A 16,931-nucleotide genomic window follows, 5' to 3' on the forward strand; every position below is an offset into this window, starting at 1 on the left:
CTTCTTGCCTTGTGATGGGACTGGGAGTCTCAAAAGTGATGTTGTGGTTGCTTTCTTTTGGGAAAGTTTATTCTACTCCGTGGTAGGCAGCAGCCTGGCTGCCACTGCGCTTATTTTAGGCTCTTCATAGCCCATGAGCTTTGCCAAATGTCTTGCACAATTGTTTTACCAGGTCACCCTGAGACTTGTATGAAGACCATATAGGATATTTATTGCTTCATTTGATCCATATCTCCTCTCAATTTACTGGCCAGAGAATGCATCCGTATAACTGATACCCAAGCAGACAGTATATCATTATCAGGGCTGATGCATGGCTGGATCCTGTCAGATATCCTGGTCTGGAGGGGAAGACAAAGCCACTTTTCTTTGTCCTGTGTGTAGGACTCTCAATCCTGTAGCTAAATGCCAGAAAAGAAAAAAAAAATCTGGAAACTATATAATCTGAGAGTGTTAAACTGTAAAGTTTCTCAACTACCAAGCTGCAGGCAGTTTGGGATAAGGAAGACCAGTTGTATTAAACCATTTTCTTGGAAGAGTGTTCATGCTGTTGCAAGTACTATCAAAACAGAAATTTCAGACTTTCTTCAGAGTGTGAGCAATATAAAGAAAAGTGTTTACTAGCTGCTTTGGCAGGTCACATAGCAGCAGGATAATAGGTAATTTTGAAGAGTCTTAAATTAAGAACAGCTTGTGTTCCTCCCATCTGACAGGCCTCTCATCTATTATTAGAAATACAGTGGTGTTGGCAAGAGTTGAGAAATAATTTCAGGAATTCCTCAGAATTGCAGATATTTTCTCATAATTGTGGCATCTCATGATTCCTAAGCATAAGCATCTGCTTATTTCAGGAGGAAATGCTGACATCCATTACCGGGAGTGGTACAAACCCTTGGTGTGGTTCTGGATCCTTGTTGGCCTCGCCTATTTTGCGGCTGTCCTGAGCATGATTGGAGACTGGTTAAGAGTCCTGTCCAAGAAGACAAAAGAAGAGGTATGACTAGTAATGTCTCAGTGGTTTCTGATTTTATAAGGGAGCTCTAAGTGCCTGATTCCTGCTCATCTAAAGAAGGATGCTTCTCTGCATGACCAATGCTCAGTATTCCCCATGGCTGACTCCGCTGGCTGCCTTCAGTATCCAGGTAGTTCTGATCTTTAACTCCTTCGCAAAGGGAGGAAAAAGAGCAACTGAAGCAACCTAGGTTGCTGCACCTCTACCAGTACTGCCAAATACACAGCACACATCGGTAGGATTGCAATTACAGAATAAGAGAGGCCAGCCTTCACTCTGAAACTAGCTACAAAATTGTGATAAAAATGTCAGTGTTCTCTCCTTAAAAATTAGAAATGCGTGGGTTTTGAAGACATTAGTTGGCACTCTTCATCATGAAACAAGAATCTGCCTTTAAACCAGGGTTTTATATTGAGTTTTCCCACCTTTCCCTGTGCCAGGGAATATGGTTCTGAGCAAAGGTTTAGATTCAGGCCCCTTACTGAGTACCATATTATTAAAAATTGAAGAAACTGAGTAGTCAGTATCAGGAAGAACATAATTAAATTCACTCAGACCATGCTTTCTGTGATTCAAAGACACTGTTGCTAATGCCTCAGTCAAATAAGGGTGGAAAATAGAAGGCAATTGCCATGACTGTAGAGCTGAAGCCTATTGTGGAGGTAGTTAATGATATAATTTCAATTTTTAAGGCAATCTCCTCCTGCATTGCCAGCAAAGGCAGCCTGGCAGGGTTAGCCAAAAAGCAGGCACAGGCAAAGTCTGGCAGAGGAATAGTGCTGTTTCTCCTTCGTGAAGGCACCTGTGGTCCCTGAGGTCTGGCGCATCCCCTGGGCATCTCCATTAATAACAGGGGGCTTCACAGGGAGCTTGGCTGTCAGGGTGAGCATCAGCAGGCACCTACCGGTGGGAACCTGAGCTCTCACGGTGGATGTGAGATGCCTGCTGCCACAGGTAATACAGTGCTAAAGGGACACCTGCCCATCTGGCCTGAGAAACAGAAGATGACTTATGGATCTCTGGTTGCAGGAACTTGCATTCTGGCTGCAGCAGCCCAAGTAAACTGTTGACCTTGCTGGCCTCCTGCAGACCTCCTACTCCTGAACCTGTTCTCCTTTAGCTGAACTTGGGGAAAGGTCTGTGTTGACTGAGATGTTGCTTGGTCATTTGTCTTCTCTTTTCTCAGTTCAAAAATGCAGCAGCCATGCAGGTGCTTTGTTCTCAGCCATTATTCTGCTCTCAGGTGCAAAGGATTAAACCAGAGCAAAGCAGGGAGACATGTAATGACATGCTCATGGTGCCCACACAGATTATGTGTTGAAAACTCTTAGTAAGAGGGTGGTGTTTGGACAGTTATGCAGTGGGAACCTCCATTAAAGGCAGCTCCATTTGTCCCTGAGAATGAACCCTAGACCGGACCAGTCAGAAGTCCACCTGAATTTATCTAACAGGTATTTCCAGTGTTAATTGCTCTGCGGCACCGACCAGAACCTTCAGTGGGACTGAACAGCTCCATCCATCAGCAATATGCGAAAATACTCCATTGATACACTGGTTGTTGTCCTGTTCTGAAGCATATTGGTATAACTACATGTGATTAATTTTGCTCACTCTTGACCAGCTACCGCTGACATTTTAAGTCAGGTTTTTGTTCTTAACCAAAGAGGAATTAGCATGAACACCTCCCATCCTATAACACAGCTAGAAAATGTGTGGGGTGGCAAAATGTGAGACGGGCAGACAAGTTATATGCCTTATAAGCCATTAGCTGGTCACTAGCTGGTGTGTTTAGAGCTTGCCCACTTGGCTACTGAAGTTTGGGTCCAAATGGATGCACTGGAGCTGGGATCAGTCTCTTGTGCCAGAGGAGAACGTGCTTGCCCTGCTGTTCTGTGGGAAAGACTTGTTGCTTCATTTTGCTTTTTCTTTTTGCCTTTTGAATGAATTTCTCTTTCTTGCTGTCTCAAAGGTTGGTGAAATAAAAGCCCACGCGGCTGAGTGGAAAGCGAACGTGACGGCAGAGTTCAGGGAGACACGGAGGCGGCTGAGCGTGGAGATCCATGACAAGCTTCAGCGGGCAGCCACCATCCGGAGCATGGAGCGCAGGCGCCTGGGCCTGGACCAGCGAGCCCACTCCTTGGACATGCTCTCCCCAGAGAAGCGCTCTGTCTTCACTGCCTTGGAAACGGGGCGCTTCAAGGCCTCATCTCAGGAAAGCATCAACAACAGGCCCAACAACTTGCGCCTTAAAGGGTCAGATCAGCTCAACAAGCACGGGCAGGGGGCATCCGAGGACAACATCATCAACAAGTTTGGATCGTCTGCCAAGATGACCAAAAGGAAAAACAAAGACCTCAAAAAAACCATCCCTGAGGATGTGCGGAAAATTTACGAGACCTTCCGAAACTACTCCTTGGATGAAGAGAAAAAGGAAGAGGAGACAGAGAAGATGTGTAATTCCGAGAACTCTTCTAGCACCGCGGTCCTGACCAACTGCATCCAGCAGCACTCGGACCTGGAGAACGGAGGGATCCCCAATGAAACCAAAGAAAGGGAACATGAAAACAAAGCGTTACTTGAAGACAGAAATTAAATGTAAAAGATGCTTGACTTGAATTAACAATGTTAGTGTTTTTATATACATATATATATTGAGACACGTGCCTTATACAGACTCCTTATTCAGTCTGAATTATATAGCATCGAAGAATATTTCACTGTGCCATACAGACTCCAGCTTGCTCTGCCAAAACAAATCAGGAACACAGCACTGCAGAATGGCAACAGACAGCGACGCACATGGAAATTTCAGCCTGTATAAGATTACCAGGGCAAGACCGAAAGGAGGAGATTGAACCACGGCAATATCACCCGAGCGCTCCTACCATGGCGTATCAGACAAAGGGCAGCTATGTAAGAAGAGCTGTTGAAAGGGATGAAAAAGAGTGTATCTTTGTAACGGAGTATGCACCCAGAAAGCCTTCCCCTGGTGATTAAAAAGAGGAGAAACGATTGGAGTGAACTAGAAACTTTCATTAAGGCTTAGTTTACGTTTTGGCACGTGATCCAAGCTAGGGTTTCTTTTTTAGTTTTGGTTTGGGTTTTTTGTTTTTCCATTTTTGAATCCAGATGCATTACCTTTCTAAACTCCAAAAGAATGTCCATGGACACAGCCAGCAGCTGGGTGCTGGTTTGAAAAATCAACACAGACATATTTAAGGGTCGGATTGCTCTTTTCATTAAAAAAAAAAAAGAAAAAAAAAAAGAAAAGAAAAAAAACCTCTGTGGGTATTTATCTTAACCAGTGACTGACACACACACACACAAAAAAAAAAAAAGAGGAAAAAAATGGAATTTTTTCTCATGTAGGAAATGTTCAATGTAAAGTCACAGCAAGAAGGTGCATATGAAGAAAATGCAACATCTCGTGCTATGTTGTTTAAAAGAAGAGAAACGTTAATTTCTAAAACTATTTGGCTAGCTGTATACAACAGTGGGCCATCTGTTTTTTTTAATAAGAATTTGTCATTCACACTTTCTACCACTGAAAAAAAACCCCTTCAATTTTAATGCTGTAAGACTATGAAGACAGAAGGAAAGCTATAGCTTTTGCATGTCAGCAAACTGCTGTTCTCTGTAGCTAATCTGAATTTTTAAAAATAGACAGAAGAGCATATACGCTATTCAAATGAGCGCCAGGGCAACCATAGAATCTCAGGGCTCTCTGCCCCTTTTGCTGGGTTTGGATTTAGACATAAGCTGCAGTCATAATGTCAGAAAAACAAAGAGAAAAGAAATTTAGGAAAAGAAGTTGAGAAAAATATGGTGGTAATCTTTTAAGTGCTTATAGCTTTAAGTGCCATTAATGCTGTCATATTTTGTAACTTTTTAAACAAGTATTTTGAATTATTTGTTTTATTTCCTTTCAGGTACTATCTTTGTTTGACATTTGCTATCTCGTTTCTTGATAAAATCTGAACATGAGCTCTCTGCATTTCTAAAGTGAAACGTAACCAAACTGTGGGCATTTTTTAAAAAGCTTTTGTGGTGTCTGGGCATGTGGATATAAGAAATACAAGTGTCTCTAGACATCACAGTAAATATTTAAAGAAAAGGCTGCAAAATAATTAACGGGAATTGCAAAACACACTAAGTCTTTGTAGCCTCAGCCTGTAGGCTACTGTGGTTGCCATTGCAGATAGAAGGTTTTGCATGCTGGAAATGAGATACACATCATTGCACCAGCGATGCTTTCCCCGCGCTTTCACAAAATCCTAAATATTCCAGTAATTCAGACTGTAGGCTTTATAGGTAAAGTAAGCATGGATGTAGATGGCAGAAACACACAGAGTCTTACAAGCTAGTCTGACGTAGACACGTGCAGGCTATACAGGCTCTGGGAATCGCATGCCCATGTCTGCATAGGCAAACCCACATGCTTCATCTTCTGCGCTAGTTGCTGAGATTTATGCACAGTGAGCCAACTCAAAATCTAACTGGCCACCAGAATATGTGATTGCCATGGCTGTGCATGGCAATGCAGGTGCAAATTTTGAGTGTGTGCATTTTGCATATCTAATTGACTCTGCAGGATTTGCAGGAGTGAGCCAAATTCCACCAGCACAGAGAAGGAAAGAAGTTCTTAGTGTGCTCTGTCTGCTGGTTCCCTTCACTTGAAATATCGCATCATCTTCCTGATTTCATTATCTGTCTGAAAATTAAGGATGGAAAAAACAATGTTTGAAAAATTTCAGGTCATTTGGAATTGCTTTAACTCAATAAGTTCCAACAGAAATTGAATTCTGCTTAGTTCGCCAACGACCCCCTGAAGGTGCAGGGCTGCGGGCTGGCTCACTGGAGGCAGGGTAGCCAGCCCAGTCCCTAGGCACCCTTCAGCTGCTCTGAGAGCTGCCGTGGCTCCTGGAGCCTTTGTGCCACACAGTCCCGTGCTCAGCTCGGCGGTGGCGCAGGTGGCAGCTTGTGGCCACCCTCAGATCCCCTCCTCGGGCCACAGGCAGGCACCAGCAGCTCTGTTCATGCCTCGGGCCGCCAGCCCTGCCGTTGCTCTTGGCTTTGGGCAGGCCTGGGGTGAAGTTCAGGCTCGAGTGCCACATGGAAGCAAATTTTCTGAAGCCTCAGAAATACAGTGGATCATGTCACGCTATTCTGTGGTGCCGGGATTGAGGGAGCATAACTGGGTGTACTAAGGGTTTGTGCTGTTCAGATCTGGGGTTTTATTCTGGCCTGGGGGGAAGACAAGAGCAAAAGCTACAATTTAGATTCTCATTTGCATTCCCCAAAGGGTTCAGAAGTGCTCAGGCGTGCAATTTGTGTCCTGGGAATTAAGGTACTGCCTGGATCCACCGTCCTGCGCCTTGCTTGTGCAGAGGATCAGGCACATGAAGGCGTCTCACGCTGAGTTCTTCCCACGAGAAATGCTTGCCTCTAATGGGAAGGTCCCGCACAGGCAGCTGTAAGGATACGGGAGATGCATTTCCTGGATGTGAAATATAAGGCTTAGACATAAGAAATTTAAGGCTCAGACAGAGAGTTTCTGCTGATGAAGGGCTTGTCTGGGTAAGCAGGGAGCTGGACAGTGGGCAAATGACAGAAAACAGGTCAACATGGACAAAATGACTGAGGGTGCAAAATTTGGTGGTCAAATTCAGAACTGTTTGCTCTGATGGAGTAGGAGGAGGATGAAATCTTGGCGTATTTTAAATCTCTACACTTTCTGGGTTCTGTCTGTCCCCTGCCCAGATTCTAGCTGAGGGTGTGCATGTCTCTCTAGGTTCTGCCTTGCCATGCCATGCAGAAGCCCCTGGCTGACATTTTATCAGCTGTGTCTTCGGCAGCACCTGGTTTGGGATATGACAGTTTCAGGGACAAAGGGTGATGCTGAATAAACTCCCAGCGAGATATTGAGCAGAGCATTTGATGACCTTTTACATGAATGCAAAATGCTCTCTTTCATTCCTCTCCATTTCTGTGTCTGTGAAGCTTGCTGAGAAAGCTGCCAGTCTGCTGCTGGAGTAAATATCTTCTCCTACGTGATTGCCTATTAAATATCTCAATATACCTAGGTTTTATTATAAATGGGAAGCACAAATGTATTGCATAGGGGGCCAGACAGAATTGTCTGACAGCTAAAATGGCATTTTAATGTCCTAAATTTCTTCTCCCCTTGTAAAGGTCATCCCTTGGTTTTAGCTGTGTGCAACAGCTTGGGGAAGAATCTGATTTCAAACATCAAGTTTATGGCTAAAGTTCTTATGCTTTGGCATTCAATAATACTTACAAAAAACTTGTGATGCTATTTCTAGTGAGGCTGTTCCATCGTTATCAAAAGTTTTAGCAAAAGTTAGTCGGAACCATATCCCAACCCCCTGGCTCTAAATTACGCCTTCACAGCAGCCTGAAAATAAAGTCAGACAAAAGAGAGCCTTACTGCCTTTAACTCTCAGATCCTGCCCTGAGCACAACATGACTTGACGTGGGAATTGGGACCTGAAAGAACAAAGGAAACGTGGATTTTCTGTAGCCATAGCCCTCACACAATGAGGAAGACTCAGCTTCTGTTTTCCTACAGCTTTCAGCTCTGCAGTCCCACTTTCTGCTGTCTTGTGCAGGAGAATTCTGGTGTGCTCCTTGGGGGATCCTCCTGACCCATTAACCATCACTGAACTTGTGCAGATTTTGCATGAGTGGTTTTAAAAAGATTTGCAACTTCATCCATGTAGCAGTCTGTGAATTTCATTATTCTTTAATAGGGAACATTATTTCTAATAAATGTTATTAGAAATAATAATAAATAAAGAAACCCAGTGATTTATATTCATGAAATCTGATTTTGGTTGTTGCTGTGAAGTTATAAATCATCTGAGCTTCTGCTGGCTGGCTTTATGATGTCTCTAGTATAAGCCTGCTTCTTCCAAAGCCATTAATGGGCTATGCCAGAGACTTTCTGCAAAATTCTCTAACCCAAAATAAAGGAAAGTATGCCTGTGAGTTCAGGGTTTAAACCCCCTGTCCTTAAACCCCCTGCATTTTTCTGAAGAATTTGTGTTTATGCTGTACATGGGCTGTTTGTTTGCCAGCTTTAGTCTTCTCAGGGGCTTATTTGTGTTGTCAGGTTGCATGATGTTCGCTAGCCTCACTTTTCCCATCATCCACTAAAAAGAAATAACAGGCAAAGACCAAGTTTTATGTTATGTCACATACTAACCTAGAAGTCCTCTACTTAACCAGATGTGAATTTGGAAGGTGACTGGAAACCGCTTTGGTTCCTCCTGTACATTTATTTGTTCTGAACTGTATTTTATCTAATCTAAGGCCAAACCTTGTCCCCATCATGTCGGTGCAGTAAAGTGGAGCTAGCCTGTTATTTTTAGAGCAAAGACCTGCTGGTTTAACTCATCTCTTCAGCACTATTTATACTTCACGGGATGGCAGTATATCAATACTTAATACAAATAAGCCCAGCTTCAGAAACAGTTCCCTGGGCAATTAAATATCAATGAAAACACAAAGCAAATCGACACAAATCTATGAAACTCAACTAAAGGCTTGTAGATTAACGTATGAAACTGGTTGCCCAAAATATGTCAGCAGAAACATCCAGATCTAAAAATTCTGTTAGGTTTCCTAATTCTTCCTGAGGTCCCCAGTCCCCACCTCTTCTACCACCAGTAGCAGTTTCTGTCCTTAATACGATTGCTGAGCTGGACCATACGTTTTTTTTCGTCCTACCGGTGCAACTGAAGTGCACCATGATGTGAGACTCTGTTGACACATGCTGTCGAAATAAAACATTGAGGAAGCAGTTGGGAAAGCTAATTAGGGGGTGTCCTGCCGCAGCCAGCATGTACGCTGTGAGTTGCACCATGCTGGGATGGGAAGGTCACTCTGGAGGCAGCTCTTAGCCACAGCACTGGGAAGTTCTCAGGAACCAGTTGGAAAAAGGCACCCCGTGCAAACAGGGGCATGAGCCCAGCCTTCCCGTGGTACATGCCATCGGGTCTTGCAGACGGAGTCAGTGGCGATGCCCCCCTCCTCCGTGCAGGTAGAGGGGCGTTCCGTGCTCCCTCATTTCTGGGTATCCCCTCTGGGCTGAGGCTGCTGGCCAGGGAATGCCAGGGCTGCTGCTGGCGGAGGGCTTTTCCCTAGCAGGTGGTCTTCAGAGGCAAATGGGATGTGCTTTCCTTGCCTTGATAGCAAATCACAGGCAGGTGATATCTGGCATGTGAGCGAGAATACTTCAGTCTCCCAAATCCATTCCACCCACATGCTTTTTTTTTTCCCCCCCTTGTGAGAGCTGGGTGCTTAAAAAGGAAAACTTACGGTGCCTGTTGTGAGATGTGAGCCAAACCTACCAGCTTTCAGCCTGCCATTTAGCAGCTTCTCAGATCCTGGAGCCGTGTAGGAGCTATAATTAGAAAAAGGCAGGATTTGTATCCATATCACAGCTTCCCAGCAATTTCAATTTATCCAGGCCAGTGTTTCAATGGAGTTTTAGACTGAAGTTTTTCCAAGTTCTAATAGCATTTGATCTGGACTTTGTGGATGGGGCTGAAAAAAACCACTGTTAGTAATTTTCAGCCTTGTGTTTGAAAAAGAACTTTCTTAAAATTTGGGGAAGCATTTTGGTGTGATGCTGATCTACTGTTTTTCCTATAAACTTCAAATTGTAGTATAAGCAATCAGTAAATCCACTTGCAAGGATGTTCTATCTACTCTCTTGTCTCTGTCCCTCTTTCTCTCTCTCTGTAAGATTTTATGGTGCTTTAGAAAGGCATTTTCAGAAAAGGGACAATTTCATAAATGTCATTACCAGGGTACAGAGCAGAATGTGCTTGTACCATCTTGATCAGTTTTGCTGCTATTGTCTTTATTTTATGATGTAACGTTTTACAAAGATGGAAAAAAAAATTCAACAAAGACCTTCTGGGTGACGAAAACACTTTTCCTGTTGTTTTTTCTCTCTCTCTCTGTTGTATCATCCAGCAAGGGCAGGAGGAGGTGTGATTAATCTTCTCTTTTGTGTATCCCTGTGGAACATGGTGCATTGCTGGCAGTATCACCATGGCTGGATCTTTGTGCTTATTTTTGCCCCTCTTCCCTTTTCCCTTTTGTTGACAATCTGGGCTGCGGTGTCTCCTGCGGCTCTGCTTTGGGAAGATCTGGGAAGTGCTGCTGGGCTGGTTTCAAGAGAGGCACAAACTTCCAGCCATACCTTTACCAGCACTGAGCCACGCTCCTGCGCCTGGTGACCAGTCGGTAGGGGAGCAAGAAGAAGAGCTTGGAGGAGGCTCTGTCTCTCTTTCTTAGTCTTTCTCCACAAAAAATTATTTGCCAGGATTTCTGGAAGAAGTCACTAATGCAGAGAGGAGGGTGGAGTTGAAGCTTTTTTTGACCTCGGGAAGAACAGGCAAGGTCGCAGCTGTCTTTTAATGTGAATTCTTTGGAGTTCTGCAGCTTTTTTGTTGTCTTCATGTTGACTACCTTCTATGTGAGGCCTCAGTTTCCTCTCCTGCCTCGTCATTTTTCTGTCAACTTGGGAAACTGCGATACAGGCCAGTCACAGTGCACTCACAGGAGGTGCAACCTCTTGAACTACAGGTCCTTTGTCAGCAAATGAGGGGGACAAAAATTTCCTGCAAGCACCGTTGATACGTCTCTGTAGAGACCCCTCAAGGCTGAACCTTCCCTTGACTTTGAGGGGGTGGGTGGGGGTGGGGAAGGCTTCTCTGGACTAAGCAAAACAGTCTCCCCTGTTGTGCTACTCTGAAGTTCTTTATGTTACACAGTCCATACTTGCAACTTGGGTAAGTCAAGACATACTTCTCCAAAGCCCACTCCGTGTTTCCAGATTATCTCACTTCCCCTATGAGCATGTGTCTCCCAACCAGAACTGCTTGAGGTCTTGGTTTTGTTTTTTTTTTTTCCTGCAAAAACCGTTGTTGCATTTTCTAGTTTACGCACATTCTCATTCTGCTTGTTCAGTTGATTTCCATTTCCTGGGCATGACCTCACCGCGCTGCAGCCCTTTGCTCTGACGTTGTGACCTGTTGCCTGGGATGGACAGAAGGCTGCTTTGCTTTTAAAGTCCTCCAGCCAGCTGACCCAAGGAATCCTTCCTAGTGATTGAGGTGATTGAGAAAGACAACAAAAAAAGAAATAAAAAGGCCAGAAGGTGGATACATGTGACAAATTGCAAAATATTTTTTTCCACTCCAAAACCTGTAAGCAGGATACTAGGGGCTGCACTAAGATTCTTGCTGAAACATGATTTTCTCAGTACAGTCATCTGTTTTGCATAACACCAACTATTTTTGAAACAAATTGTTACATGGTAGAAAAAAGGTTAAAGTTGCACTAAAAAGTAATAAATCTGGAACTAACGTACTAAATCTGAACAGGGCGGGAAGGAGGATCCCACGCAGATTTCACAGCACGTTTCTTGGGTTGGCAAGTGTCAAGCTGCTTTCTGGCAAAGCTTTAGATCATTTCCACAGGGGACGCTGGAGACTTTCCCTGCTATAGGAGACTGCCTCTGGGTCATCCCTTCCTTCCCTTCTGGCACAAAGTGCTGATGTTTTTCCTGCTGGTGCCATTTTTTGGGCAGAGCCTCCTGCTCTCTTTTGTCATTACGGAACTCAATTTCAGCAGGATGGATGGACACCGTCGGCTGGCACTTGAAGCATTTAGCTAAATGGTGCCACTATTTCCTTCTAAGTATTATTATGTAGCTAGGAAGAATAAAGCAGTAAAATAAGGTTGAGCATGTTCCAGAGCATGTTGGGATTATAAGTCTTGGTTGTGCACATGAAGAACTTGTTTATGATAGCCACTCTATCAAACCGAACCACAGTGTGCCTGCAGGTTCATTGGTGGGGGTCTAAACCTGCCGTCCCTCTCTCTCACTTAGAACCACAAGAATAACTTCTGAAAACAAGAGTGTAAAATGAGCATCGCAGTCCTACTTTTTAGCAGAAATCTGACTATTTCTTGAGGTGAACCATTGGCTTTTTCATGTTCAGCCAAAAGCAGAAAAAACATTAAAATTGTAATTTCGGGGGGGGGGGGGGGGGGGGGGGGGAGGGGAACGACACACACCAACAAAAAACCCCAAACAAAACCCCAGACCAAAACCTTTTCCCTAAGCCACTGTCTCACTGAATATATCTGGACTTCTGTGCATTTCGTGCTTTTGCAGGTGGCATTAGTGAAAATAAAGATATGCGCACTGCATTTTGTTCTTGTTAACCTTTCAGAGCTAACCCAGCAAGGAGAAAGTCAGCTGGCTGTTAACCCCTTGCATACTCTGTGTACAGACCTAACAATTGCCAGTTAATTGCTTCCCCTTACCCAAACATCTGGGCAGAAAAAGACACAGAAAATTCCACAAAGGAAAGAGTTTGTCCTGCAAATCTCCTCTTCCTATGAGGGTTTGTGGGAAAGAAAGTACCCAGCGTGTTCCAGAGCACAAGCTGGGGATGCAAGGGCGGAAGAAGAAACAAACCAGCAGATAAATGGAGGCTGTTTTGCACAAAGTCATTAAAGACAGACAGGAACCTCACGAGGTAATTTTTACAATGTTTCATTCCAGACCTGAGGGTGACTTCAAGCCATTGCAGCAAGAAAACCGGGAGCCCCGGCAGTCATTGCCACATCCGTTCAAGCGCACTGTGCGGCTGAAGCCAGGCTAAGCGATGCTCCACCGCGGTGCCCGTACAGCAGCAGGCTTTGGGGAGATTAAGCACCAACAATGACTGCGTGTTTTGTTACAAGGGAAATAAATAAGCACTGTCTGGGTAGCAACAAGATTTCCAGTGAGCCTTAGGGTGCAGAAAGATACAAGTTGTGCTGTCAGATTTACCCTAAAGTGTTTAATCCTCCAACTGGGGGGTGGTGGTGGTGGTGGTGGTGTCTCAAAGACAGCAGCCTACCCCACTGCTCAGCCCAGGCTCTTTCCTAGGGCAGGTCCAGCTTCAGGGGGACGTACACTGGGGTGGGAAGGCAATTATCGTGTTTTATTTCCATTTCTCATTCTGATGTAGCTCAATTTGATAAGCGTAGTTGACTAAGTTGTTCAGGTTAACTGCCCCCCCCAACAATAACAACAACAACAAAAAAACCTTGCAGGCTGCAGTTGTCACCTTTTCCCCTCGAATCCCTTCTGCACAGCTGCTTGCCGAGCACGGTTGATAACAAAGAGCACAGACTTGCTGTTTGAGGGAAGGTGTGTGAGTGACTGCGTTTGTCATGGGAAGGAAAAGAGGAGGAATCCACCTGAAGCCTGGGCTTGTCTTAAAATAAACGAGAAAATAAAATTTTTATTATCTCACCCTGCCAACATGAATTCCTTTTTAAGCAGAAAATTATTTTATCTTTCACAGCTTAACAAGAACTTTTAATGAATAATTTCATTTCTGCTTTCTATCACGTAAGTTTCCTGCCTAGCTCAGCCTGCTCTGCTCTGTTAAAATAGGTGGTTGCCCCTCCAGGCTGGACCTCCCTCAGCCAGGCTAAGCACTAATCAATTAGCCTTGCCCACCTGCCATCCTGCAGGAGCAATCTGAGCTCATTAGCTCTTATTTGGCACTTCCCAAACAAGCCTATTTAATGCAACAGCAAACCCAGTTCAGGCTCTGCTTGGCGGTTGCTCTTGCCCATCATCAGCTGTGCAACCTTCCCTGGGCTTCCTACTCCTGATCCTCATTACCAGCCCTGGAAGGGGCTCACCTACTGTATGTTTCACGTCTGCTCTCTGCAAGGTAGCTGCTGATGTCTGGATTTTTATGTGTAAGGGGAAGCTGTGAAAGCCAGGAAAATAGAGGTACTTTCTATAAATATGGTGGGCTGTGATCCTGAGGCTGTTTAGTTTAAGCTGGGACCATCTCAACCACTGTGTGGATCTCTGCTTGCTGGTTTGGACAGGTTAATCTGTTATTAATGTGTATAGTAAATTCCTATTTAGCATCCAGGTCATGACAGAGGGGATGTGTTTGGGTGCTGAAAAAAAGTTTCAAAGAAATATGGTGTTATATGTCCAAAAATGTAGCTCAATAAGAGGAAATTTAAGCTTTTTTCTTCTCTGCATGTGCTGGTATTGGTTAGTTATTTAGTCAGTTTGTGCAAAGAATTAAAGGGGGGCCTGCAGGTGCTTACAGACCCAGAAGAGTTTTGTTGAACAGCCCTGCCAGCCTTGGAAAGGAAAGCAGGCTTGTAGAGAGAACCTGCAGGCCATTTGGAGGAGGTTTTCATGTCCATTAATGCGATCGTTAATAGCTCGTGTCGCAATCGACGTCTATCTGGGGTGCAGAAGGTCAGAAACCCTCATCTGAAATGTCAGCCTGTTAAGCCATCGGCTTGGATGCGCCAGTGTCCATCGGCTAGGCAAGGGTTTGAACGTGCTGTCGGCTGGGAAGGGTAGGTGTTAGGATGCTGCAACACCAGCTTCACGTGGGAAACGGTGCAGAGCAGGTAGATGTGGGGTCTCTTCTGCTACAGTGTTGGGGGGCCACCTCCGGCATCTCTGGTCCATTTAGAGGGCAGAAATACTCACTTTGGTTTTGAGTATTTCAATGACCAAAGTCTTACTGTTTTATTTTCATTTTAATAAAAGTTCTATTATATCTCGAGAGGTACTAGGATTAGTTTTCCAGAGAGGCAAACTCTGCTATGAAATAACTTGTTGGGGTTTGTGTGTGGTTTTTTTGTTGTTGGTTTTGTTTTTTTTTTTTGGTGGTGGGGTTTTTTGTTTGTTTTTTTGTTTTGTTTGGTTTAGGAAAGGAAAATTAGAGTGGATAGGATCAAGGGATACTATGTTTGGATTAGACTTTAAACAAGGGGGTTTGATCAAGCATTAGGTGTGAAAGTACACAAGGCTAGAAAAATACTGTGGAAAAACCTCAGTCCCTGGGCTGAGAACAGACTGGAAAAGAGACTGAAATCTTGGTAAAACTGGAGCTCAGAATTACTGATCTTTTGGTTCAAAGGTACACTCTGGGAGACAAAAAAAGAAATTTGGGGGGTCAAACCAAAATGAAGTATTATCAGCTTGGTCAAATACAAAAGCAGTAAAAAAACTCCAGCCAAATTCAATTTGCATTAAATACCTTTCCAACCTGAACCAAAATGTCATATTTCCATTTAAAATGAGGTTTTCCCTGAAAGTAAAGGAACCATCTATTACTTCAAATGAAAAAGATTTGGTTTACAAAGTGAAAAACCACTTTGTCTTGTTTTCTTTTTTCATTTTTTTTCCCTCCAGATGACATAAATTGACATGTTATTCAACATGAATTTGCTTTGTCAACACAAATGAGAAGAGTCAAATGGTTTAGCCAGTAGGAGGCATATATGGCTCAAGCAGGAGAGGGCTGCTTCTCTCCTGCCTCCCAGCAGCACCGAACCCTGCTCTCACCAGGGTGTGCTTAACAAAATCATTAGAAAAGACAAGCTGGTGTTTGGGAAACAGCCTTTTCCCGAGAGGAGTTTAATGTAATGATCCAATTTTCACATGAGCAGCTGATGTTAAGGTAAAAGCACAGATGAAATCTTAATAATTTAAATTATTTTGGTAGCATAGTAAATTCTACCTGGTTATTAACATTAGTGCTGGGCAGATGTTTTCTTCCTTGAGGTACTTGTTTCAGCTTCATATTTAATGTACTGTGTTGCATTTTAATGGTCACAGAATTTCCATTAAGCACTAGGAAGATGGGGAAAATGGGAAGTGTAGGACAAATTGTAGTGTTGTTTGTGACATGATGATTAATATTTATTTACATTTTGGCTGGTGGGTTTTTTGGTGTTTTTTTTTTTTTAGTGGAACGCTTCCTTGCCAGATCTCATGTGCCAGGAAGTAAACAATTAATCCTTGTCACAAATACCTATGAAATATCATTATTCCTACTTTGCAGCATAGGAAATGAACCATCTGAGGTGACGCAGAAACTTGTGCCGAAGCCAGGATTTTCTCTCTGACTCGCTACCCCGTGCTCTAGCAGCAGGCCAGCCTTCCTCTCTCCATCATCCCGTAACTTTCTCACAGGCACGGCTTTCCCTGTAAATAAACCGCTAGATTAAACTTTGGTGGTTTCCCTTGTACTGTTCTTGTTGCTTTTTTTTTAAAATCATTGTTAAATTTGCTGTCAGGCACTCACGGAACTAGGAAATACCAGAATTAAGGTTGTCCATGCGCAATTCTTGTTCCTCTGAAGCTGGCTTTGAGACAATCTTTGCTGTTGCATGCTTGTGATGGGGCTCCTGCCTCGTGCCCTGAGCTCTGCTCCATTCTTGAGGGTTTTACCTTTTCCTTCTTGTTTGTGGAACAGCCCTTACTGCAAGCTGTTCCACCTGTGCTCTGTAGATTGGTGTTCTCATGGGCTCAGCAGCATTACCCACTGGTGTATCTGGAATGATCCGCAAGCGCAGAGCACTGCTTTGTGGTGCTGCAGGGAGGCAGGGCAGTGGTGTTCCGCTGCTCTGACAGTGGGGAGGCAGAAGCACAAAAAGGGTCTCTCCATCGCTGCTGTGGATCCAGTCTGATGAGCTGGGAACCTGAGATTTTTTTCAATTATTATTTAGCACTTCACAATTTGGGATATAAGGATCCAGCTGTTCAGCAAATCAGGCCCGGAGGTAAAAGCCTAGGAAATAAGGATGAAACAGATTCTGATCACCTTAGAAAATCTTGGTTATGTGATTTGTTCAGCATTTCCAAGCAGAGATAGAAGAAAGAATCCAGTTTTCTATTATGGCATTTAATTTTCTAAACTAAGAGACCTGTTGCAGCTTCTACATTAGAGCCTTTCTTCAAGTAGAACTTTCTTTTTGGCTTTGCAACTAGAAAGCAGCATGATTTTTAGTTCCTCACACCCCCCCCAAAATGTTTTACAAGTTGCTCATGGAT

The 16,931-nt window shown here is 43.9% G+C and overlaps 1 protein-coding gene across 1 annotated transcript in view; it reads left to right on the forward strand.

Annotated features, from left to right (window-relative positions):
* The window catches only part of KCNK10 (potassium two pore domain channel subfamily K member 10), an 82,594-nt gene extending 66,252 nt beyond the window's left edge, over nucleotides 1–16,342 (forward strand). The window contains exons 7-8 of the mRNA XM_080397537.1: nucleotides 852–994; nucleotides 2,982–16,342. Coding sequence (XP_080253663.1) covers nucleotides 852–994; nucleotides 2,982–3,605 — 767 coding nt within the window. The 3' untranslated portion in view covers nucleotides 3,606–16,342. The remainder of the gene's footprint in view (nucleotides 1–851; nucleotides 995–2,981) is intronic.
* The last annotated feature ends 589 nt before the right edge of the window (nucleotides 16,343–16,931 follow it).

This window comes from Falco punctatus, assembly GCF_963210335.1.
Source record: "Falco punctatus genome assembly, chromosome: 7".
Taxonomy (NCBI): Eukaryota; Metazoa; Chordata; class Aves; order Falconiformes; family Falconidae; genus Falco; species Falco punctatus.